The following is a 27,265-nucleotide window of genomic DNA, read 5'->3' as shown; positions in this document are numbered from 1 at the left end:
ATTGACCAAGTTCTCAGGACACAAAAACATAACAAATAGGAAAACAACAGCTGTGCATGGGAGGGGAAGAATCACTGACACCTGTGTACCCTAAAGCCAAGAGGACTCAGTTCTTTCAAAGTTAAGGATTCTATTTTTATGTTGGAACTTGGGTCTCTCAGAGCCAAGTTGGCTTTGGCTCTGAAATCCCCTTACCCAATTTAGCTAACGATTTTTCTTCTTTAACTTTTTTTTTTTTTTTTTTTTTTTTTTTTTTTTTTTTTTTGAGATGGAGTCTCACTCTGTCACCCAGGCTAGAGTGCAGTGGTGCAATTTTGGCTCACTGCAACCTCCGCCTCCTGGGTTGCAGCAATTCTCCTGCTTCAGCCTCCTGAGCAGCTGGGATTACAGGTGTGTGCCACCACGCTTGGCTAATTTTTTCTATTCTTTTTCTTTTTCTTTTTTCTTGAGATAGTCTCACTCTATCACCCAGGCTGGAGTGCAATGGCATGGTCTTGGCTCACTGCAACCTCCACCTCCCGGGTTCAAGTGATTCTCCTGCCTCAGCCTCCTGAATAGCTGGGATTACAGGCATGCACCACCATACCCAGCTAATTTTTGTATTTTTAGTAGAGATGGGGTTTAACCATGTTGGCCAGGCTGGTCTCGAACTCCTGATCTCATGATCTGCCCGCCTAGGCCTCCCAAAGTGCTGAGATTACAGGCACAAGCCACCACACCCAGCCAAGCTAATGATTTTTCTTATCTCAGCACACAAGAAGAGAAGAAATAAAGTGGATAGATAGCTGTGAATTCTGAAAGCCAGGCTCACTCCAACAGTAGCAATCAGTTACTGCAACTACTATCAGTTACCTCTAAAACACAGCCTTTGCAGGTGACTCATCATCTACTGCAAACCCAAAAGTCATGTGTCCTCTCATGGCACAAACCCTTGATATCTGTCATAGTCTGTTTTGTGTTGCTATAACAGAATACGTAAGACTGGGTAATTTATAAAGAATGGAGGTTTATTTAGCTCATGGCTGGGAAGTCCAAGATTGGGTGGCTGCATCCAATGAGGCCCTCATGCTGTTTTATGGCATGGTAGAAAAGTGAAAGGTAGGGGGAGAGAGCACTCACACACCAGAGAAAAGGGGGCTGAACTTTTTCAATCACTAACTTGTTCCTATGAGAAAGGCACTAATTCCTCTTTTTTTTTTTTTTTTTTGACAGAGTCTCACTCTGTCGCCCAGGCTGGAGTGCAATGGCGTGATCTCAGCTCGCTGCAACCTTCACCTCCCAGGTTAAAGCGATTCTCCTGCCTCAGCCTCCCAAGTAGCTGGGAATACAGGTGCATACCACCACACCCAGCTAAATTTTTGTGTTTTTAGTAGGGATGGGTTTTAACTGTGTTAGCTAGGATGGTCTGGATCTCCTGACCTCGTGACCTTGTGATCCGCCCACCTCAGGCTCCCAAAGTGCTGGGATTACAGGTGTGAGCTACCATGCCCGGCCACTAATCCCTCTTAAAGACCTAATAACTTTTTTTTTTTGAGATGGGGTTTTGCTCTTGTTGCCCAGGCTGGAGTGTAATGGCATGATCTTGGCTCACCGCAACCTCCATCTCCTAAGAGCAAAGGATTCTCCTGCCTCAGCCTCCCAAGTAGCTGGGATTACAGGTACATGCTAACACGTCCAGCTAATTTTGTATTTTTATAGAGACAGGGTTTCTCCATGTTGGTCAGGCTGCTCTAGAACTTCCAACCTCAGGTGATTTGCTGGCCTCGGCCTCCCAAAGTGCTGAGATTACAGGTGTAAGCCATCGCACCCAGCCAGACTTAATCACTTCTTAAAGACCCCACCTCCCAACATGGCCACAATGGCAATAAAATTTTAGTATGAGTTTCAGAGGGCCACATCATATTCAAATCATAGCAGTACCCTGAGGTCAAATGCTCACTCATGGCATTTACCTTGGATTTGAAAGCCAAAAAATTCAGGAGTCTCAATGCAAAAAGAACAGAGTATGGCCCAAAAGGAACTTATTTACAACACCCAGGACTCTGTGAGGAAGACAGAGGACCTGAAAGGAGTCAGCAGAACCTCTCCTGCATTCCTCAAGAGGTCCTTAAGAGTGATTAGTAGAGGCCAGGCATGGTGGCTCATGCCTATAATCCTAGCACTTTTGGAGGCTGAGGTGGGTGGATCGCCTGAGGTCAGTTCAAGACCAGCTTGGCCAACATGGTAAAATCCCATCTCTACTAAAAATACAAAAATTAGCCAGGAGTGGTGGCACATGCCTGTAATCCCAGCTACTTGGAAGGCTGAGGCAGGAGAATCACTTGAACCCGAGCACCACTGCATACCAACCTGGGCAATAAGAGCAAAACTCCGTCTCAAAAAAAAAAAAGTAATCCGTAGTCTCCTTATGGTCCCTTTGATGGCATGGCCACCAGATTGGTCAAAAGGTAACATTTAAATATCTTAAGTGGCTTTGTTTGTGGGTCTAGAATCAGGCAATACTTCCTTCCATAAAAATACAGTGTTCTGATAAGCTGAGCAGAAGAGGTTGCTTTTACAGACTGAAAAACTGAAGAAAGCAGAACCAAAGCACAGAAAGCAGACTGGTCATTTCAGAGTTACCTTCCTTGTAAGACAGGAGCAAGGAAATAATAATAGACAAATCATTGACTGGTTCCCACCAGGTTACTTCAGGTTACTTTTTGTTGTAAGGCAGACGGAACTGCATTATTATGCCAACTGAAGCTGGCCGGTTTGGGAAATTGGGCTGTTTTTATCTCCTGATTTCCGAGTAGGTCAGATAACAGCTCATTTTCAGTTTGGTGATATAGCACCTCAACATGGGTGACCCCATTTTGACCTGTAGTCTAGTCTATTGGGGCCTAGGACAGTAGCTGAGTCCAAAACAATGGGCTCCTATGATTTTAATTTAACAGCATGCATAAGCAAGGCCCCATCTTACCTACGAAGGTGTCAAACCATATTAAGTATAGGGCTCAATCCAAGTGTATTCACTTTGTATCTCCTACACACACACACACACACACACACACACACACACACAAATATGCTTTTTCAAACAATTCACTCCCATAGATTCCCCCCAAGAATCCAACATGGCTCTCATCCCTGAAGGGTGGATCCATTAATTGAGGATCACTGGCTTATAAAATCTCCACAGAAGATCACAGTTTGAAGATGGAAATGCTTTATTCCATTAACGACCTGGTATTCCTCCCCTCTCTCTGTAACTCACAGATGTTGCGCTTAGTAGTTTTCTCTTGCTGTGCAGTGCAGGTTCCTTTCAAGATGTTCTCAAACCTCTCTGGGCTGCTGGTTAGGTGGCACTCAGGAGAACAACACTAGGTTCAAACCCAGTTTCTCACTGGCAACATGTGGGTACTAATGCTGGAACCAAATCCTATTACTGACATTTAACCTAATCTTACCAATAACAGCTTGCTAAGGACTTCCAAACCCCATACTATGCATTTGCTTGTGGACTGAATTGGGATCTGTTTTTCTCTGCTACCAACCATGAATTTCAGGGGTGCTGGAAAGGACTGTGCTTGTGATTTCGGCCCAGCTGTTTACAAGGGGCCTGAGGGAAGCTCTCATTTGTGTTGTTCAGCCAAGGTTGGTGGCCTCGGGTTTTATCATAGCCTCATATTTATGCACTACATAGAAAGCCTTTAAAAACTCAGTAAAGTCAATGCTTCCGTCTCTGTTCAGGTCCATTATGTTGGCAATCTTATTGACTTGGGAATCATCAATATGAAGATTGTAGTGAGAACTAAAAAGTTTCCACATGGTACGAAATTCTTCCATGGAGATCAGCCCTAAAAGAATATAAAAGAAGGTTATGAATGTTCATTTTAAGACCCACCTAAGGCAGGGGTTGCAGAAGCCACACTGATTGAATAGTCCCAAATAGAAACTCACTAAAATGCCTGACCATGAAGATACTGAAGGATATGGAAGAGTAAGATTATAAATGTAAGAAACAGGCCGGGCGTGGTGGCTCACGCCTGTAATCTCAGCACTTTGGGAGGCCAAGGCGGGCGGATCACCTGAGGTCAGGAGTTCAAGACCAGCCTGGCCAACATGGTGAAACCCTGTCTTTAAAAAGAAAAATAAAAACATAAAAATAAATGTAAGAAACAATATGTCACTTTCAACTCCCAAGGGATCCCGAACTTATTCTAAAGCCAGAACGAGCAAACAGTGAAGAAATGGGGATGGGGCTGTGAACTGTGGGACTAATTGTGGTATAGAAATGATAGGATCTAAAATAGAAGGGTGAGGTGCATGGGAGGAGGGCAGAGAGGAAAGTGACATCAAAGAAGAGGGAGAAGAGGCTCTGGGGGTCAATAAGAGGATTACAAACAATGGCGCTGCCTTTTTTATAGGCAATAATTTAATTTGTTGATCTTTTTTTTGGTGTTCAAAGGTCTCTGCAGTAGGGAATTATCTGATGAGTTTTAAAAAATTTGAAAAATCAGTAATTGTACATTAAAGCTAAAGGCAGAAAATGAGTTTTCATAGCTCTTAATCCCCAAAACAGAATCAGAATTCTAGGAATGAGATACTGAAATGGATGGTAAATCGCCTCTTCATTTGTACTGGTGATTTATAAAAAGAGTTATTCCAGTTTGACTGATGGCTACATAGGCTTCTGTAGGACTCTACCATCTTGAATACAGAGACTGCAGCCAAACCGAAATAACAATAATATTAAACAAGTTTGTTTTTCCTCTCAAGTTTTGTCATGTTAATGAAGAATGAAATAGATAAAGCAGAGTTCTGATTTCAGAGAACCAGACTAGCTTCTGCTTTCTACTACTGCTACCTCCATTTTGACCTGTAGTCTAGCCTGTTGGGGCCTAGGGCAGGAGCTGAGTCGAAAACAATGGGCTCCTGCAATTTTCATTAAACAGCATGTATAAGCAAGGCCCGTCTTACCAATGAAGGGGTCAAACCATCTTAATTATAGAGCTCAATCCAAGTGTACTCACTTTGTATCTCCAAAATACACACAAACACAAATATGTTTTTTAAATGAACTCATCAAAGTTCATTTATTTACCTGAGTGATCAGTGTCAATGGCATTAAATATGATTTCCAGGTCAGATCGGTATCTGTACAGAATTTCAACGAGAGCTGAATTAGCCTACAATAAAGATTTTCCAAGTGTTAGAACATATCGAATTCATGACACAGATCACTTTTAGCAAATATAACAAACACAAAACATCACCAATTCAAATGATGTGATTTAGACAAATCTAAGAAGGCCAGCCTTCCCGTGGAGGCCCCACCCTCTTCATCCAGTCTGTGATCCTCAGGGGACAGGGCCAAAGTGAATAAGGCAGCAGTAACTAACAAGAGCCACCATTTACAGAGAAGTTCATGTGGATTATTTCATTTGGTCCTCTACAACAAGAAGGAACAAGAACAGAACTATTATTATGTCCATTTCACAATTTTGAAAAAAGGGAGATAACGGAACTTTCCCAGGGGTCACAGAGCTGGGAAGTGGGATTTAAATTTCGGCTGCCTGAAGCTACGGCCTGTGATCTTAGTTACCATGGTAAAGTGCCTCTGAAGTGAAGTCAAAAGCCTCCTTCCTGGGGATATTTTAGTCTCTAACCTACCTTTACTTCCCTTCTCTCTGCTCTTACCTTCTCATCTTCCCTGCAAATGATCACCCAAGTCCTGGCTCCAACCAGCTCCCTTTCAGCTCAATGTTATATCTCACTGCTGATGAATTGTTAAGTAATAAGTACAGGGATCCAATAAATCTCCCTGATATTCACATTCTAACAAGAGATTCTACATTTCAAAAATCTTTCAGACATATTCTGGGTCATGTCAGCAAGTCTACACTCTAATTTAACAAGGGCTAGATTAAGTGTTCTAAATGGTATGTTGTATAAAAGCATGGATGTCAGACCAGGCGCAGGGGATCATGCCTGTAATCCCAGCACTTTGGGAGGCTGAGGCAGGCAGATCACTTGAGGTTAAGAGTTCAAGACCAGCCTGGCCAACACAGTGAAACCCCATCTCCACTAAAAATAAAAAATCAGCCGAGTATGGTGGCAGAGACCTGTAATCTCAGTTGCTCGGGAGGCTGAGGCAGGAGAGTCGCTTGAGCCTGGGAGGGAGAAGTTGCAGTGAACTGAGATTGTACCACTGCACTCCAGCCTGGGCAACAGAGCAAGACTCTGCTTCAAAAAACAAACAAACAAAAAGCATAGATGTCAGATCTACCCTTCTGCTAGACAGCTCTTAAAAATCCAAGCCAGGCTCAGTGGCTCATACCTCTAATCCCAGCACTTTGGGAGGCCGAGGTGGACAGATCACAAGGTCAGGAGATCAAGACCATCCTGGCTAACACGGTGAAACCCCATCTCTACTAAAAATACAAAACATTAGCTGGGTGTGGTGGCATGCACCTGTAGTCCCAGCCACTTGGGAGGCTGAGGCAGGACAATCCTTTGAACCCGGCAGTCAGAGGTTTCAGTGAGCCAAGATTGCACCACTGCACTCCAGCCTGAACGACAGAGTGAGACTCCGATCTTAAAAAAACAAAAATCCAGTATTTGATGTGGACTTGTTTGTTGAAGCTTTTTTTTTTTTTTTAATTATTCTTTTTTCTTATCCTAGGAACACAGAAATTTGCTGAACAGACCACAGTGTACCTGGGAGATTCCCCTTCAGCCTTTCCTAAGACTGCAACTCCATCTATTAGATTATTCCACTCCTAGATTTTCTTTTTTCTTTTTCTTTTCCTTTCTTTTTTTTTTTTGAGAGGGAGTCTTGCTCTGTTGCCCAGGCTGTGGCACCATCTCAGCTCACTGCAACCTCCGCCTCCTGGGTTAAAAGGATTCTCCTGCCTCAGCCTCCTAAGTAGCTGGGATTACAGGCATGCGCCATCATGCCCCACTGATTTTTGTATTTTTAGTAGACAGACATGGGGTTTCACCTTGTTGGTCAGGCTGGTCTCAGACTCCTGACCTCATGATCCGCCTGCGTCGGCCTCCCAGAGTGCTGGGATTACAGGCATGAGCCACTGCACCTGGCCACTCCCAGCTTTTCAAAGGACTAAGTTATGTTTTGCCCTGCCCAGGTTTTAGCTGGGGCTATGTTTCACTTGCCTCTTTTATAGGTTTTTCAATGTGGATATTCCGGAAGCTGGACATGTATTCAATGTTTCCATTTTCGTCTATGGTTGCCAGATTCGAACTCAGGGATCTCCATGGTAAGTGCAGTCCCAAAATGCTCTCCATGCAAAAAGCCCACTGGCTCACAGGAAGTTTTCCTAACAACAACAACAACAACAAAAAAGCCCAAATGATTTGTTTATGATATGATTTTAAAGAATGCAACCTCCTTGGGAGAGCCAGGGCAGCATGGGGCCAGCTGCTCTCTGTCATAATTTATGCTCCCAGGCCCTGTAGTCCTGAAGGAGAAGTAACTCAAGAATATCTTTAGTATTCCACAGATCATGTCCTTCCTGTCACCTGTAAGAAATCAGACTTTGGTTGTTAGATTATTTGTTTTTCCTTTTTCTGATTAACAAAGTAAGGTATGCCTATTTATTTATTTATTTTTGGAGAAGGAGTGTGGCTCTTGTTGTCCAGGCTGGAGTGCAGTGGTGCCATCTTGGCTCACTGAAATGTCCACCTCCTGGGTTCAAGCGATTCTCCTGACTCAGCCTCCAAGTACGTGGGGTTACAGGTGCACACTACCATACCCGGCTATTTTTTATTTTTTATTTTTTTTTGTATTTTTAGTAGAGAAGGGGTTTCACCATGTTGGCCAGGCTGGTCTTGAACTCCTGACCTCAAGTGATCCACCCGCCTTGGCCTCCCAAAGTGCTGGGATTACAGGTGTGAGCCACTGTGCCCGGCCTAGGTATGCTTATTATAGAAGATTTGAAAACAGAAAAGAATACAAAGAATAAAAGATGTATTATTTACCTGTCATTTCACAACTAATATCCTTTTCCTCCTAATACATGTAATTTTTCCAAACACAAATATCTTTATTACATGTAGGCTGTTTCTATTTTTAGATGGATATCCATTTGGCCCAGAATCGTTTATTGAAGACTCCTTTGCCCACTGCTCAGCAGTGGTGCCTTCAAGTGTCTATAACTGCATGAATCTGTTTCAGGATTCTCTATTTGCTTCCATTGTCTATACGGGTATCTGTGTGCTGATTATATACCATTCTAATTACTGTACTTTTATAACAGATCTTGATATATAATAAAGAAAGTCTTCCCACCTTATTCTTTTTCTTCAAGAACATCTTGGCTATTTTGGGCCTTTGGTAATTCCACATGAGTTTTAGATGCAGATTCTCAAGATATACTGAAAAATCCCCACTTTGGGATTTTAACTGAGATTGCATTCAACCTACAGCTCAATTTGGGAGGAATTTATATCTTGACAACTTCAACCCTTCTAGTCCTCGAACACAGTAATACCTACCCACATATTTCAGTTCCCTTTGATTTATCTTAATAATATCTTAGAGCTCTCATACCTCATTCATTAGGTTTCTCCTGAGTACTTATCTATTGTGAATGGTATCTTTTAAGATTTTTCTTATCTAAAAGCTAACTTCTGGCTACCCCAGCTATCAATTTATTCCCACTTAGCTCCAAAACTATTCTTTTTATTTTTTTCTTGCCACGTTTTGTGATACTAGAACTGGACCCTGTAATCATTGCTTCTTTGGCAGCTCCTATAACGTTAGGCTTTGTTAGTAGACAGTGCAGGAAGAATACTGCAAAGAATAGCAAAGAAAAGGCTTTCTTTCTGGTTCTGGTGTACCCTGCTTTTTGTTTCTATAGCACAGCATGGTTAGCAGAGGTGTGTGGGAAATGCAGTGGCACCCACCTTCTAGCAAATTTCACTGATACCACAGCACGTGTCATCAGTGTGTGGGTGACGCAGTGTAGCACAGCCTAAGAAGGTGTTGCTGGCACCCCAGTGGGTGGCTCTATCCTCTCCAGTCCTGGCCCACTAGCCAGAGACTCAACTCTAACTTGAGACACCTCAGTGAACTTCTGTCCTACCCAGCGGACCACAGCCACATCCTCACCAATGAGGGCATGATCTCATTTCTTGATTGGGAGTAGGGGTTTCTTTCAAGTTTTTCCTTCCATGGCTCCTCTCTCTCAACCTTAGACAGCAGCTCCTCCCTACAATCACATTGGTTATTTGTTTTCTCTTTCTCTCTGTCTCACCATGGTTTTGTCAACTTTAACGGTTTTGTCAAAGAACCATTTTTTGGCTAGGCGCAGTGGCTCACACCTGTAATCCCAGCACTTTGGGAGGCCAAGGCAGGCAGATCACCTGAGGTCAAGAGTTTGAGATCAGCCTGGCTAACATGATGAAATCTAATCTCTACTAAAAATAAAATTTAAAAAAATTAGCTGGGCATGGTGGTGTGTACCTGTAGTCCCAGCTACTCGGGAGGCTGAGGCAGGAGAATCACTTGAACCCAGGAGGCAGAGGTTACAGTGAGCCGAGACTGCATCACTACACTTCAGCCTGGGTGACAGAGGGAGACTCCATCTCAAAAACAACAACAATAACAACAACAACAACAACTTTTTTTTTCCTTTGTTAATCATAACTTCATCTTTTACATTTCAGGTTATCATCAGTGCCTTTCTAATTTGCATCCTGTAAGTTCTAGTAAGTTACATTTTCATTGTCATTCAGTTTCAGCATTCTAATTTCCACCGTGATTCTCTTTGAGACAAGGATTATTTATAAGTTTACTTCTCATTTCCAAGCCAAAGGGCAATTTTATGACTATCTTATATTATTGAGTTGTAGCTCAAGTCACTATATCAGATCATTTATTTTGTAATGTTTCCGCTACTTCAAAACCCATTGAGATTCACTGTATGTTCCAGTGTGTGGTCACTTTTTGTAAACGATCCGTTTGTGTTTGATAAGTATATGCATTCTGAAATGCTGGGTGCTGAGTTCTATGTCATCTTTCAAGAAAAAAGTATGCTAATCTTTCATCTGCTTTTTTAGTTCCTGAGAGAGGAGTATTAATACCTCTCACTATGGTGGTAGATGTTTTTACTTCTACTTTTTCTTCTGTCAGTTCTTGTTTTGAATATTTTTGAAGCTATATTAGTAGGTACATACACATTTAGAATGTATTCAATTGGCATAATTAATATTTTATCATTATGAAATGTTCTTTTTCATTTCTAGGAATATATACTTCCTTAGAGTCTACTTTGTCTGACACTAATAAAGCTACCTTAGCTTTATTTTTGTTAGTGTTTTCATGGCATATCTTTTTCTAAATTTAACTTCTAATGTTTTGCGTATATGATTCTACAGTCTAATTTTGCAACTGTGGAGAAATCTATCAGTCTAATTCTTATCTCTTTGTAGCAATATGTGTTTCCTCTCTGCCTGCTTTTTAAAGATGTTTTTCTTTGCCACTGGTGCTCTGGAGTTTCACCACCAATGTGTGTAGGTGTGGGTTTAACTTTATTTATTCTGCTTGTGAATCACTGTTCCTCTTTATGAATTTGAGTCTTTTATCAATTCTGGAAATGTCTCAGCCATTACCATGTCAAATATATGGTCTCTCACATTCTATTCTCTCCTCCCAGTGCCCTGAGTAGGTGTATGTAAACTTCTCGTTCTACTGTTCATAACTCTTTTTTTTTTCTTTCTTTCTTTCTTTGAGATGGAGTTTCACTCTTGTCACCCAGGCTGGGGTGCAATGGTGCGATCTTTGTTCACTGCAACCTCCGCTTCCTGGGTTCAAGCAATTCTCCTGTCTCAGCCTCCCAGGTAGCTGGGATTATAGGTGCCTGCCACCACACCCAGCTAATTTTTTTTTTTTTTTTTTTTTTTTTTTTTTTTTTTTTTGTATTTCTAGTAGAGATAGGGTTTTACCATGTTGAACAGGCTGGTCTCAAACTCCTGACCTCAGGTGATTCACTCACCTTGGTCTCCCAAAGTGCTGGGATTACAGGTGTGAGCCACTGTGCCTGGCCTGTTTATACTCCTAATCTCTCTAATTCTTTCTTGAGAAGTGTCTAATTTTCTGTTTAACTGATCCATTATGCTTTTTCTTTTTTTAACAAGTATATTTTCTATTTAGTTCTTCTTCAAATCATTCCCAAATGCATGTTTCTGATTTCATAGTTCCTTTAAACATATTTTTTATTTGATAATTCTAATATCTGATGTCCTCAGGGAAGTAACTGTTGTTTCTGCTGACTTTCACTGATGGTAGTTTGTATCCTTGTTTGGTAATTTTTGATTGTGAACTCATGTGAGTTGATCTTAATCTCTGGATATACGAGTGGCCAAAACTGGGGATGCTTCCCTCAAAGATAAATTTGCATTTGCTTGCCAGGAGCCAGGGAGCATTACAGACTTAGGACAACTGTAGCCACTTTGAGGGTGCAAGCATGATAATGGAGGCCTCAAATGCAGCTTTTCTATCTTTCTAATATATTATAATTTAGTTTCAGGATTGATTGCTATACCAATATCAGCATTGGGCCCCAGGACAATCTAGCCTTTTGTGCTTTCTTGTTGCTCCATGCTCCCATGTGTGGTTTCAAATCATCTTTCATGGAGAGTGAAGATGCAGCTGGAAGAGTCACCTTACTATGAGGCTGGTAAAAGCATTAAATTCTGCATCTTCCAGAATCTAGCTGTCTGTTAATAGGAAGGCCCCCCAGAATGTCTAGTCTAGCATACTATCAGAATAGAAGTTTAATTCAGGGTTGATGTTAGTTTTCCAAATTGAAAATAGCTTGCTAAAAGGGAGGAATGTGCCTTTTTTTGCACAAATAATGGATTATATATTTTTTATCTCTATTCTTCCTTCTTAGTAAAAATGGAGAACTGACATCCTAAGGAAGCAAAGAAAGTGAAAAGTGATCTGTACATAACTTGGTGTGTTAAGAAACGGTAAGTGTTAAACAATTTTATTACCTGATTTTCTGCGGTCTTGATGTTGGAAAGCATGAATGAGGTCAGTTTTTCGTGAAATCATTCTCTCTCTTAATATCTTGATGGCACTGTTTTCCATAGTACTCACTCTATGTAAAGAAAAAAATAATTAGGTGAAAGTAACATAAATCATCCTGTTGTGTTTCATTTTAATGTGCAATATTACTATTTATGAATTTTTACTTTAAATGAGTTGCCTAGATTCACACATATCACTACTAGACGGCAAATGTATGCATATGTATCTATGTGTGTATGTATATGTATGTGTGCATGCACACATGCATTTTGTGAAGTTTTAAAAGGATTACAAATAGTATTTCCTTTTGAATGTCAAAAATTCACATGAACAATCATTTGAAAAGAAGGAAAATAAGGAGGAACTTACTATACCAGATATTTAAATTTATCATTTAATTACCGAGATAAAACAACAAATATTGACAAGAGAAGACTGATACATGAATAGAACATAAGAGAAATTTCATAAATATATCAAACTATGTATGAGAATAATATATATATATAATACAGAGGTATTGCAATTCAGTAGAAAAGGACAGTTTTTGAAAAGAGTGCCAGCACAGTTAGCTAACTACCTGGACTTCAACCTCTACCTCAGACAATTTACAAAAATAAATTTTCTTTTTTTTTTTTTTTTGAGATGGAGTTTCACTCTTGTTACCCAGGCTGGAGTGCAATGGCGCGATCTCGGCTCACCGCAACCTCCGCCTCCTGGGTTCAGGCAATTCTCCTGCCTCAGCCTCCTGAGTAGCTGGGATTACAGGCACGTGCCACCATGCCCAGCTAATTTTTTGTATTTTTAGTAGAGATGGGGTTTCACCATGTTGACCAGGATGGTCTCGATCTCTCGACCTCGTGATCCACCCGCCTCGGCCTCCCAAAGTGCTGGGATTATAGGCTTGAGCCACCACGCCTGGCCAAAAATAAATTTTCAAATAAAGGAGGAACAGAGGAACAAAATAGTCACACACATACATACATAATAACTAGTTTGTTCCTCTTTTTTTGTGTGTACACACACACAAACACATACACACACACACATATGGCAAAATGGTAGATGTAGTAAATCCAAGCATATCAGTAATAACATCATATGAGAATGGATTAAATAATCAAATTAAGAGGCAGAGATTGTGAAACTGGATAAAAACAACAAAACAAGATCCAACTATATGTTGTCTACAGGAGAACACTTTAGTTTCAAAGATACAGAGTTTAAAAGGAAAAGGACGCAAAAAAATACCATGCAAACAGCAAGCATAAGAGCTGGGTGTGGCCATACCAATAGCGACAAAATGGACTTTAAGACAAAAATTGTTGCCGGGAGTGGTGGCTCACACCTGTAACCCCAGCACTTTGGGAGGCTGAGGTGGGCGGATCACCTGAGGTTGGGAGTTCAACACCAGCCTGACCAACATGGAGAAACCCTGTCTCTACTAAAAATACAATATTAGCCAGGCATGGTAGCGCATACCTGTAATCCCAGCTACTTGGGAGGCTGAGGCAGAAGAATCGCTTGAACCCGGGAGGCAAAAGTTGCAGTGAGCTGAGATTGCACCATTGCACTCCAGCCTCCAGCCTGGGCAACAAGAGGGAAACTCCATATCCAAAAAAAAAAAAAGACAAAAATTGTTACCAGAGACAAAGAGGGATATTTTATAATGATAAAACAGTACATCAAGAAGATAAAATAGTCAGACTCGGTGGCTCATGCCTGTAATCCCAGCACTTTGGGGGGCCAAGGCAGGTGGATCACCTGAGGTCGGAAGTTAGAGACCAGCATGACCAGCATAGAGAAACCCCATCTCCACTAAAAATACAAAATTATTTGGACATGGTGGTGCATGCCTGTAATCCCAGCTACTTGGGAGGCTGAGGCAGGAAAATCTCTTGAACCTGGGAGGTGGAGGTTGCGGTGAGCCGAGATCACGCCATTGCCCTCCAGCCTGGGCAACAAGAGCGAAACTCCATCTCAAAAAAAAAAAAAAAAAAAAAGAAGATAAAACAATCATAAACACATGAGAACCTAACAACAGAGCCCAAAACTACATGAAGCAAAAATGGACAGAACTGAAGGGAGACATAGACAATTCAACAATACTATAGAGACTTCAATAGTCAACTTTCAGTAAAGGATGAAACAACTAGGTGGAAAATCAACACGAACTTAGAAGACTTGAACAGTACTCAAACCAACTAGACCTCACGGATGTATTTAAAACATTCCACCCAACAACAAGAGAATTACATTTTTTTTTGAGATGGAGTCTTCACTCTGTCACCCAGGCTGGAGTGCAGTAGCACTATCTTGGCTCCCTGTAACCTCCGCCTCCAGGGTTCAAGCGATTCTCCTGCCTCAGCCTCCTGAGTAGCTGGGACTACAGGCATGCACCATCATGCCCAGCTAATTTTTGTATTTTAGTAGAGACAGGGTTTCACTATATTGGCCAGGCTGGTCTTGAACTCCTGACCTTGTGATCCTCCTAACTTGGGCTCCCAAAGTGCTGGGATTACAGGTGTGAGCCACTGTGTCTGGCCTGAGAATTACATTCTTCTATAGTATATGCGGAACATTCTCCACAGTAGACTTTATGCTAGGCCATAATATAAGCCTTAATAGGTTTAAAAGGATTAAGATCAAAGTATCTTTACTTTGAAAAAAATAGGAATTTATTGAAAGAAGGATATTAATAACAGAAAGTAATTTGGGAAAGAAATACATTAAAAATTAAGAACAGAAAGAAATTTGAGCAAGTCACAAATATAAGGAAATGAAACAACAAAATCTTAAATAACCAATAGGTCAAAGAAGAAATCAGAGGAGAAGTCAGAAAATACTTTAAGATGAGTGAAAATGAAAATACGACATACCAAAACATATGGCATACACTTAAGTAGTGCTTAGAGGAAAATGTATAGCTGTAGATGCCTGTATTAAAAAAGAAAAAAGATCTCAAATCGATAACATAATCTTCCACTTTTAAAAAAGTGGAAAAAGGCTGGATGTGGTGGCTCACGCCTGTCATCTTTGGGAGACCGAGGTGGGTGGATCACTTGAGGTCAGGAGTTCGAGGCCAGCCTGACCAACATGGTGAAACCCCATCTCTACTAAAAACACAAAATTAGCTGGGTATGTAATCCCAGCTACTTGGGAGGCTGAGGCAGGAGAATTGCTTGAACCTAAGAGGCAGAGGTTGCAGTGAGCTGAGATTGTGCCATTGCACTCCGGCCTGGGCAACAAGAACAAAACTCCATCTCAAAAATAAAAATAATAATAATAAAATAAAAAATTGGAAAAAAGAGTAAACTGAACCCAACATAAGCAGATAAAAGGAAATAATAAAGAACAGAGCAGTAAGAAATGAAATAGAGAATGGAAAGATAATAAAGAAAAATCAACAAAACTAAAAATTGGTTCTTTGAAAAATCAACAAAATTGTCAAACCTTTATAATGTCCAAGAAAAAACAAAGAAAAAAGATTTAAATTTCTAAAATCAAGAGTCAAAGAAGGGACATCACTACTGACCTTACAAAAGTAAAAAAGATTATAAAGGAATACTAAGAACAACTGTAGACCAACAAATTAGATAACCTAGATGAAAAGGACAAATTGCTAGAATGACACAAATGATCAAAACTGACTAGGAAGAAACTGAAAAACTGAACATGCCTGTAACAAGTCAAAAGACTAAGTAATCAAATGATTCACAAAGACAAGTCCTGAGCCAGATGGCTTCACTGGTGAATTCTATGAAACATTTAAGAAAGAATTAATACCAATCACTCACACACTCTTATAAAAAGAAGAGGTAGGAATACTGCCCACTTAGAAACTAGTATTACCTTGATACAAAAATCAGATAAAGATCACAAGAAAACTATAGACCAGTATCTCTTATGAATATAGATACAAAATCTACAACAAAATACTAGCAAATAGCATCCAGCAACATATAAAATGGATTATACACCATGGGTAAGTGGGATTTATTCTAGGAATGCAAGCTTTGTCTAATATCTGAAATTGACCAACGTAATATACCATATTAACACAGGATGAACGAACAATGGAGAAAGGACTCCCTATTCAATAAATGACATTGGGATAACTAGCTACTCATATGCAGAAGAATGAAACTGGACCTCTACCTATCACCATATGCAAAAATTAACTCAAGATGGATTCGACTTATTAATAAATGTAAGACCTTAAGCTATAAAAATTTTAGGCTGGGCGTGGTGGCTCATGCTTGTAATCCCAGCACTTTGGGAGGCCAAGGCAGGTGGATCACCTGAGGTCAGGAGTTCAAGACTGGCCTGACCAATATGGAGAAACCCAGTCTCTAAAAAATAAAAAGTAAAAAAAAACTTTAGAAGAAAACCTAGGAAATACCCTTCTAGACATCAGCCTCAGCAAAGAATTTATGACTACATCCTCAAAAGCAATTGTAACAAAAACAAACATTGACAAATGAGAACTAATTAAACTAAAGAGCTTCTGCACAGCAAAAGAAAGTATCAACAAAGTAAGCATGCAACCTCAAGAATGGGAGAAAATCTTCACAAACTATATATGCAGCCAACGTCTAATATTCAGAATTTATAAAGAACTTAAAGTATTCAACCAGCAAAAATCAAATAGCCCCATTAAAAAGCAGGCCAAGGACATGAACAGACACTTCTCAAAACAAGACATACAGACGGCCAACAAACATGAAAAAATGCTCAGCATCGGTGAACATGAGAGAAATGCAAATCAAAACCACAATGGGATACCATCTCACATCAATCAGAATGGCTATTATAGAGAAGTCAAAAAGTAACTAACATTGGCAAGGCTGCAGAGAAAAGGGAAGGCTTATACACCGTTGGTGGAAGTGCAAATGAGTTCAGTCACTGTAGAAAGCAGTTTGGAGATTTCTCAAAGAACTAAAATTAGAACTACCATTGGACCCAGGAATCCCATTACTAGGTATATACCCAAAGGAAAATACATCATTGCACCAAAAAAACACATGCACTTGTATGTTCACCATAGAACTATTCTCAATAGCAAAACCACGGAATCAACCCAGGTGTCCATCAATAGTGGACTGGATAATGAAAATGCAATACATATACACCATGAAATACTACACAGCCATTAAAAAAGAAAAAACAAAATCATTTCCTTTGCAGCAACATGGATGCAGATGGAAGCCATTCTCCTAAGTGAATCAACATAGGAATAGAAAACCAAATACCATGTGTTCTCACTTGTAAGTGGGAGCTCGACATTGGGTACACATGGACATAAAGATGAGAACAACAGACACTGGGAACTACCAGAGTGGGAGGGAGAGAGGAGAGCAGGGGCTAAACAACTAACTAATTGGGTACTATTCTCACTACCTGCGTGATGAGATCACTCATACATCAAATCTCAACATCACACAATATACCCACGTAACAAACCTGCACATGTACTCCTTGAATCTAGAAAATTGAAATTTTTAAAAATCACATGATCACCTCAATAGATGCAGAAAAATTTATCTGATGAAATTCAACACTCTTTGATGATAAAAACACTAACCAAACTAGGTATAGAAAGGAAATTCTTCCACTTGATGAAGCATCTACAAAAATACACAGCTAACATCATACTAAATTGTGAAAGAGTGAATGCATCCCCTTAACATCAGAAATAAGACAAGTATATTTGCCCACCAATTTTATTCAACACTGTACTGGAGGTTTTAGCCAGGTTGATTATACAAGAAAAATAAATACAAGGAATCCAGATTGGAAAAGAAGTAAAACTATCTCCATTAACATCTAGTATACAGAAAATCTCAAGGACTCTACTAGAAAAAGATTAAAACTAACAAGTTCATCAAGATTGTGTAAGATCAATATCCAAAAATCAATTGTATTTCTACACACTAGAGATCAAAAATCTAAAAATATAATTAAGAAAACAGGGCCAGGCATGGTGGCTCATGCCTGTAATTCCAGCACTTTGGGAGGCCGAGGCAGGTGGATCACGAGGTCAGGAGTTTGAGACCAGCCTGACCAACATGGTAAACCCCTGTCTCTACTAAAAAACACAAAAATTAGCCAGGCATGGTAGTGCATGCCTGCAGTCCCAGCTACTCAGGAAGCTGAGGCAGGAGAATCGCCTGAACCTGGAAGACGGAGGTTGCAGTGAGCTGAGATCGCACCACTGCACTCCAGCCTGAGCAACAGAGCAAGACTCTATCTCAAAAAAGAAAAGAAAACACACCAGGTGCAGTGGCTCACATCTGTAATCCCAGCACTTTGGGAAGCCAAGACTGGAAGATCACTTGAGCCCAGGAATTCGAGACCCAGCCTAGGCAACATAGTGAGACCCTGTCTCTACAGAAAATTGAAAAAATTAGCCGGGTATGGTGGTGCATGACTGTGGTCCCAGTCACCTGGGATACTGAGATGGGAGGATCACTTGAGCCCAGGAAGTTGAGACTGCAGTGAGCCATGATCGCATCACTGCACTCCAGCCTGGGTGACAGAGTAAGACCCTGTCTCCAAAAAAAGAAAAGGAAAATGAAAAGAGAAGAAAAACAATTCCATTTACTATCGCAGCAAAAGTAATATTTAGAAATAAATTAAGCAAAATAAGTCCTAGACTTGTACACTGAAAAGTACAAAATATTATTGAAGGAAATTAAAGAAGATTTAAATAAATAGAATATTTCACATTCATGGATTGGACAACTTAATATTGTTAAGACGGTAATAGCCTTCAAATGATCTATGGACTCAACATAATCCCTATCAAAATCCCAGCTGGTATTTTTGCAAATTGACAAGCTGATTCTGAAATTCACATGAAAATGCAAGGGACCCACGATAGCCAAAGCAAGGTGGGTGGATCACGAGATCAAGAGATTGAGACCATCCTGGTCAACATGTGAAACCCCGTGTCTACTAAAAATACAAAAATTAGCTGGGCATGGTGGCACGCGCCTGTAGTCCCAGCTACTCGGGAGGCTGAGGCAGGAGAATTGCTTGAACCCAGGAGGCAGATGTTGCAGTGAGCTGAGATCGCGCCATTGCACTCCAGCCTGGGTAACAAGAGTGAAATTACATCTCAAATAATAATAATAAAAAAAGAAGTAAAAGTTTAACTCATATTTACCAGTTTTAAAACTGTAGTAAGTTTGTAAAGTTACAATAATTAGGACAGTGTGGTACTCACAATAGGATAGACATAGACATAGACAAATATCATACAATTTAAAGGCCAGAAACAAACCTTTACATTATGGTCAACAGATTTTTGACAATAGTGCCAAGAGGGAAAGCATAGTCTTCAAGTCATGGTTCTGGGACAACTGGATATCCACATGTAAAATAATAAAGCTGAACCCTTCCATCACACAATGCACAAAAATTAGCTTGGCTGGGTGCAGTAGCTCATGCCTGTAATCCCAGCACTCTGGGAGGCCAAGGTGGTTGGATCACCTGAGGTCAGGAGTTCGAGACCAGCCTGGCCAACATGGTGAAACTCTGTCTGTACTAAAAATGCAAAAATTAGCCGGGCATGGTGGTGGACACCTGTAATCCTAGCTACTCGGGAGGCTGAGGCAGGAGAATCGCTTGAACCTGGGAGGTGGAGGTTGTAGTGAGCCAAGATTACGCCACTACACTCCAACCTGGCAACAAGAGTGAAACTCTGTCTCAAAAAAAAAAAAAAAAAAAAAAATTAGCTCAAAATCCTAAATGTAGGAGCTAAACCTATAAAACTCTTAGAAGAGAACACAGGAATAAATCCTTGTGACTCTGAGTTAGGCGATGCTTTCTTAGATACAACACCAAAAAAGCACAAGCCACAAAAGAAAAGAAAAGAAAAAGATAAATTGGATTTCATCAAAATGAAAAAAAAATTTGCACTACAAATAATATCATAGAGAAAGGGAGAAGACATCCGACCGAATGGGAGAGAATATTTGCAGATCAAATATCAAACAAGTGGCCAGTCATGGTGGCTCACGCCTGGAATCTCAGCACTTTGAGAAGCTAAAGTGGGTGGACTGCTTGAGCCCAGAAGTTCAAGATCAGCCTGGGCAACATGGTGAAATCTTTTCTCAACAAAAATACAAAAATTAGCCAAATGTGCTGGCTTGTGCCTGTAGCCCCGCCTACTTTGGAGGCTGAGGCAGGAGGATCGATTGAGCCCTGCAGGCCAAGGCTGCAGTGAGCTATGATTGCACCACTGCACAACAGCCTGGGCAACAGAGTAAGACCCTGTCTCCAAATACATATACTGAATAAGTGATGTGTATATAGAATAAAGAACTCTTGCAATGCAAAAATAAAGTGATAACAATTAAAAATGGAAAATGAATCTGAAATACAGTATTTCCAAAGATAATGTACAAACATCCAATAAGCACATGGAAAGATGTTCAACACCATTAATCATTAGGGAAATACAACTCAACACTACAATGAGATTCTACCTCACACCACTAAGAGAACAATAATAAAAAAGAGAGATCAGGCCAGGCGTGGTGGCTCATGCCTGTAATCCCAGCACTTTGGGAGGCTGAGGTGGGCAGATCACCTGAGGTCAGGAGTCAAGACCAGCCTGGCCAATGTAGTGAAACCTCATATCTACTAAAAATACAAAAATTAGCTGGGCGTGGTGGCAGATGCCTGTAATTCTAGCTACTTGGGAGGCTGAGGCAGGAGAATCACTTGAACCCAGGAAGTGGAGGTTGCAATGAGCCGAGACTGTGCCACTGCACTCCAGCCTGGGCAACAAGAGTGAAACTCTTTCTCAAAAAAAAAGAGAGAAAGAGAGAGAGATCATAACAAGTACAGGCAATGATGTAGAACACTTGGAATCTTCACACACTGATGCTGAAAATGGTAAATTATTCAGCCCCTTGGGAAAAAAGTTTACAAGTTCCTCAAAATGTTAAACACAGAGTTACCATATAACCCAGCAATTCCATGATCAAGTATTTACTTAAGAGAACTGAAACATGTACACACAAAAACTTGCCCATGAATGTTCATAACACCATTGTTTATAATAGCCAAAAAGTGGAAACACCCTAAATGTCTGTCAACTCAAGAATAAACAAAATGTGGTCTATCCATAAAATGGAATATTATTCACCCATAAAAAAGGAATGAAATACTGATATAGAATACAGCATGAATAACCTCAAAAACATTGTGCTGAGTGAAAGAAGCCAGCCACAAAAGACCACATGTTGTGTTATCTCATTTATACAAAATGCCAAGAACAGGCAAATCCACAGAGACAGAAAATAGATTAGTGGTTGCCTAGGGCTGTGATGGGAGGAGGTGACTGGGAAATGACTGTTCAATGGCTATGAGTTTTCTTTTTAGGATGGGAAAAATGTTCAAAAGTTAAATAATGGTGATAGCTGCACAACTCTGTACATATACTGTCATTGAATTGTAAATGAGTAAACTTTGTGGTATGTAAATTACATCTCAATGTAGCTGTTAAATTTAAGAATTTGAGGTATGTGTGTGAGAGAGACAGAGACAGATAAATAAATTTTCTAAACAAAGGTAAAACTCCCAAACTTATAATAAAATTATCAATAAATATGGTATGTTATTTTCAGATTGCCCACTGTTACAACCTTTTTGAAGTAGCTATTAAAATTTTAAACATATAAATTTCATAAATTCTACATTTTAAAATCTTACATTTAAAAAGTCACTAAAACTTATGGATATATATGTACACACACAGAGGAATTTCTTCCAGCTTTATTGACATAAAACTATAACATATTTATAACTGGCAAATAAAATTTTATATATTTAAGGTATACAATGTGATGATTTGATATACAGAGATATATATTATGGAATGATTACCACAATCGAGTCAGTTAATACATCTGTCACCTAACATAGTTACATGTATGTGTGGTGAGAACATTTGAGATCTACTCTCCTAGCAAATTTTAGGTGTACAATACATTCTTTTTTTGTTCAATATATTTGTTTTGTACATTTGTTTTTTTGAGACGGAGTCTCACTCTGTTGCCAGGTTGGAGTGCAGTGGCACGATCTCGACTCACTGCAACCTCCGCCTCCTGGGTTCAAGCGATTCTCCTGCCTCAGCCTCTCAGGTAGCTGGGACTATAGGTGTGCGTCACAACGCCAGGCTAATTTGTTTTTAGTAGAGACGGGGTTTCACCATGTTGGCCAGGATGGTCTTGATCTCTTGACCTCGTGATGCACCCGCCTTGGTCTCCCAAAGTGCTGGGATTACAGGCATGAGCCACCGCACCTGATCCATTTGTTTGTTTGTATTTTTGTTCTCTTCTCCTCCAACCCCTCAGGTATACAGTACATGCCTATTAGCTATGGTCCCCATGCAGTATGTTAGATCCCCAGAACTTATTCATCTTATAACTGAAAGTTTGTGCTCTTTGACCAATGTCTCCAGATATCCTCCACCTCTCAGCCTCTGGCAAACACATACTACTCTCTGTTTCTATGAGTTCAACTTTTTTAGATTTCATATATAAGTGAGGTCATACAGTATTTGTCTGACTTATTTCACTTAGCAAAATGCCTTCCAGGTTCACCCATGTTGTCATAAATGTCAGGATTTCTTTTTTATGTTGGAATAATATTCCATTGTGCATGTACCATCAGCCCTCTGTATCTGTGGGTTTCTCATCAATGGATTTTTTTTTTTTTTTTTTGAGACAGGGTCTAACTCTGTTTCCCAGCGTGGAGTGCAGTGGCATGATCTTGACTCACTGCAACCTTGGCCACCCAGGCTCAAGTGGTTCTTCTGCCTCAGCCTCCAGAGTAGCTGGGATTACAGGAGTGCACCACCATGTCCAGCTAATTTTTGTATTTTTTTGTAGAGATGGGTTCTTACCATGTTGCCCAGGTAGTCTTGAACTCCTGGGCTCAGGTGATCCTCCTGCCTCAGCCTCCCAAAGTGCTGGGACTACAAGCATGAGCCACTATGCTTGGCGAAATTTATTTTTTAAACAGATGGTTGTACCTGTACTTAACACGTACAGACTTTTTCTTGTCATTATTCCCTAAACAATACAGTATAACAACTATTGACATAGTATTTACATTGCATTCAGTGTTATAAGTAATGTAGAGATGATTTAAAGTATATAGAAGGATCCGCATAGGTTTTATTGCTATTTTATATAAGGGACTTGAGCCTGCAGGGATTTTGGTATCCGAGAGGGCTTCTGGAACCAATTCCCTACAAATATCAAGGAATGACTAGATAGATAGATAGATAGATAGATAGATAGACAGATAATGTGATACATACAATATATACAATGTAAATAGGATATATAAATCCACTCACCGACATCAGTCACATTTTCTTTCTCTGTCTTGCTAGACACTTGTGTTGTTACCATATCTTGACTATCATGAATAATGCCACACTGAGCATGGGAGTGCAAGTATCTCTTCGAGATACTGATTTCATTTCCTTTGGATACATAATCCCAGTAGTGGGATTGCTGGACCATATGGTACTTCTATTTTTAACTTTTTGAGGAATCTCTGTTCTGTTTTCTATAGTAATGGCTGTAATAATCCACATTCCTACCAAGAGAGTACAAGCGTTCCCTTTCTCCACACCCTGGCCAACACTTAACTTTTTCTTAACAGCCATTCTAATTGGTGTGAGATGGTATCTCATTGTGGTTTTGATTTGCATTTCCCTGATGATGAGTGACATTGAGCACCTTTTCATAAACCTGTTGGCCATTTGTATGTCTTTTCTGGGAAAATGTCTATTCAGGTTCTTTGCCCATTTTAAAAATTGGATTACTTGGTTTTTTTGCTGCTGAGTTGTATGAGTTCCTTTTATGTAGGAATGCTAGTTATAGCACTGTTTTTAAATGCAGAATCCTGGAATCAATCTGGATGTCTAGCAACTGGATAAGATTTAGTTGCTCCATAATTGTTATGGTACATGTATACTACAGAATATTATGCATGTACTAAAAAGAATGAGTTAGGTCTATCTTTACTAACTTGGGGTGATGTTCATGATATAATTTTTAGGGGAAAATTCAGGTGCAGAATACAGTGTGCAGGGTGATTCTATCTTTCTTTTAAAAAAAATGTATGTACAGGCTGGGCGCAGTGGCTCACACCTGTAATCTCAGCACTTTGGGAGGCTGAGGTGGGCAAATCACCCGAGGTCAAGAGTTCAAGATCAGCCTGGCCAACATGGTAAAACTCCATCTCTACTAAAAATACAAAAATTAGCCGAGCATAGTGGCGCACTCCTATGGTCCCAGCTACTCGAGAGGCTGAGGTAGGAGAATCACTTGAACCCAGGAGGCAGAGGTTGCAGTGAGCCAAGATCGCACTCCAGCCTGGGTGACAGAGGAAGACTTCTTCTCAAAAAACAAAAAAGTATGTACATTGTTTATCATCTTTCTCTTCACTCTGATATATGTGTTCGATGAGGGGACTTTGACCCATCTTGTATTATATATGCCTCGAACAGTATCTGACACATGGTAGTACTCAAAGGTTTTTTTTAAATTCAATGACTGAATAATTGCTTGTCTATTTTTGTAGGAGCAATAAGAGGATGGAAGGGGCAATTCTAATGAATGAGTTAGGTCTAGTTTTAGTCTAGTAATTAAAACTAGTTAGCTGTTAGTTTTAATTACCTCTGGGGAAAAGGCTAATTGAGAAGGGAGAGGAGATCATTAACGTTTTCTTTATTCTTCTTTGCTTTTTTTTTTTTTTTTTTTTCAGTTGTTAACTAACATGTTAGTTTTATAATGTAAAAAATCTTACGCTGGGTGCAGTGGCTCACACGTGTAATCCCAGCACTTTGAGAGGCTGAGGCGGGCTGATCACATGGGGTCAGGAGTTCAATACCAGCCTGGCCAACATGGTGAAACCCTGAATCTACTAAAAATACCAAAATTAGCTGGGTGTGGTGGCACACTTCTGTAATCCCAGCCACTGGGGAGGCTGAGGCAGAAGAATCACTTGAACCAGGGAGGAGGAGGTTGCAGTGAGCCAAAATCACGCTACTGCCCTCTAGCCTGGGCCACAGAGTGAGACTCTGTCTCAAAAAAAAAAAAAAAAAAAAAAAAAAAAAAAAAATCTTAAAAAGATAATGTTAAAGGGAGAAAAGGAAGATAGGAAGATAAGCTATGAATGCCATCACATGGAGAGACACACTATTTGAGTCACATACACTTCTGGGGCAAAACCAGACAGGGCTCTTTGTGGATGAGAGAAGGTTGTAGGTTAGGGGACCGAGTGGGTATGGGAATCTTCTTTTCTTTCCATTCAGCTATGTTTCTGGGGACTGACTGCCGTATCTATCTAAAAAGATGTATGGGCTGGGTGTGGTGGCTCACGCCTGTAATCCCAGCACTTTGGGAGGCCAAGGCAAGTGGATCACAAGGTCAGGAGATCGAGACCACGCTGGCTAACATGGTAAAACTGGATCTCTACTAAAAATACAAAAAATTAGCTAGTGTGGTGGCATGTGCCTGTAGTCCCAGCTACTCAGGAGGTTGACACAGGAGAATCACTTGAACCCAGGAGGTGGGAGGTTGCAGTGAGCCAAGATCACGCCACTGCACTCCAGCCTGGCGACAGTGAGACTCAGTCTCAAAGAAAAAAAAAGGATGTATGAATTTTAAATTGCTCCTTTTTGTTTCAAATATGAGTGCATTCACCACTTGGTGTCTAGAACGATTTCCATGTTGTTGATACTAATGAGTAACCTATAAATGGCTGTCTTCACTCACATGGCTGCTCTTAGTGATTTGGGACTGGTTCTAATGGATCCATGATACCAGTGCTCGGTATTCTCCATAGAGTATACCCACCTTTGGTGAAGAGGTTGAAAGCACGTTGCATCAGTTACTTGGTACTGGAAAAATCGAGGATTTGCACCAGAACATAGTTTGACGTAAGCTCCTCGATTGCTGTCTTCTTCGTAATAATTAGAAGCAGAAAATATAGTCACAACCTGGTTAAAAAAAAAGAGGGTCAGGTTCACGAAAAATTAATTCTCAAAAGGTCATTCAATAAAGTCAGAAATAGCTCAATTCTTAAAAAGTAAACATCAAAGAAAGTTCATAATCTCTGCAAATCATCCACGTCTGATGTGATTTCCTGTGACTGCATCAGAGGAGAGCAAGGCCACTACTGTGTCCCCAGGAGCACTGACGCCTGGCCACTCAGCCAACACCCTCAGTGCATGCCCTGTAATCCTGTGTACAATTTTAGTGCCAAATCTCAGAATCCTCTTTAATGTCTGAGTTTGCTTTTTTTTTTTTGAGACGCAGTCTCACCCTGTCACCCAGGCTGGAGTGCAGTGGTGCGATCTCAGCTCACTGCAATCTCTGCCTCCTGGGATCAAGTGATTCTCCTACCACAGCCTCCTGAGTAGCTGGGATTACAGGTGCACCCTACCATGCCCGGCTAATTTTTGTATTTTCAGTAGAGACAGGGTTTCACCATGTTGATCAGACTGTTCTCAAACTCCTGACCTTGTGATCTCCCTGCCTTGGTCTCCCAAAGTGCTGGGATTACAGGTGTGAGCCACCGCACCCAGCCTGATTTTGCAAATTCTTTTTCCAAGGTTTAAATCCCCTATCTTCTTGCCTTGTAATACTTGAGTATTCAGAACAAAATTTGTCTAGTATTTCAGTTTTTTTCTTCTGGTTGGAGCTGAGTGATTTAGAGGGTTCAGGGCCCCAGAAAGTCAGTGCTTTAAGGGCAGAGATGCAGTGGTTAGAATAAGGGACCACAACCACTGTCTTGTGAAGGAACTAGCCTTGGGGCTATGGTAGAATAACAATATTTGTGGGTTACGGGGAACCTGGCTTAGGCCCCGTTCTTTCCCAATGAGAATGTCACTTCAGACAAGCCACTGCTGTTCTCTATTTTCTTATTACAAAGAAACGCTAAATGATACTTGCCTTACTCATCTTGCAATGTTAGTATGAGCTGAAAATGAATTAATAGAGTTCAGAAAAGCAAAATGCTGACACAGCAGGAAATGCCACATAACTTGGTATCCATTTTTCTTTATTGCTGTTCACTATAGAAAAAGGTACATCCCAGGCCAGGTGTGGTGGTTCACATCTGTAATCCTAGCACTTTGGGAGGCTGAGGCTTGCAGATCACCTGAGGTCAGGAGTTTGAGACCAGCCTGGC

General features: G+C 40.4%; 1 protein-coding gene across 1 annotated transcript in view; it reads right to left on the bottom strand.

Annotated features, from left to right (window-relative positions):
• Positions 1–2,789: 2,789 nt before the first annotated feature.
• Positions 2,790–27,265, bottom strand: part of PPEF1 (protein phosphatase with EF-hand domain 1) — a 145,924-nt gene continuing 121,448 nt past the window's right edge. The window contains exons 14-18 of the mRNA XM_074391743.1: positions 25,930–26,072; positions 12,004–12,110; positions 7,159–7,322; positions 5,087–5,171; positions 2,790–3,839 (exon numbers count right to left, since the gene is read on the bottom strand). Coding sequence (XP_074247844.1) covers positions 3,628–3,839; positions 5,087–5,171; positions 7,159–7,322; positions 12,004–12,110; positions 25,930–26,072 — 711 coding nt within the window. The 3' untranslated portion in view covers positions 2,790–3,627. The remainder of the gene's footprint in view (positions 3,840–5,086; positions 5,172–7,158; positions 7,323–12,003; positions 12,111–25,929; positions 26,073–27,265) is intronic.

This window comes from Saimiri boliviensis, chromosome X (assembly GCF_048565385.1).
Source record: "Saimiri boliviensis isolate mSaiBol1 chromosome X, mSaiBol1.pri, whole genome shotgun sequence".
In the NCBI taxonomy this organism is placed as follows: Eukaryota; Metazoa; Chordata; class Mammalia; order Primates; family Cebidae; genus Saimiri; species Saimiri boliviensis.
This window is presented reverse-complemented; position numbering and strand designations above follow the sequence as displayed.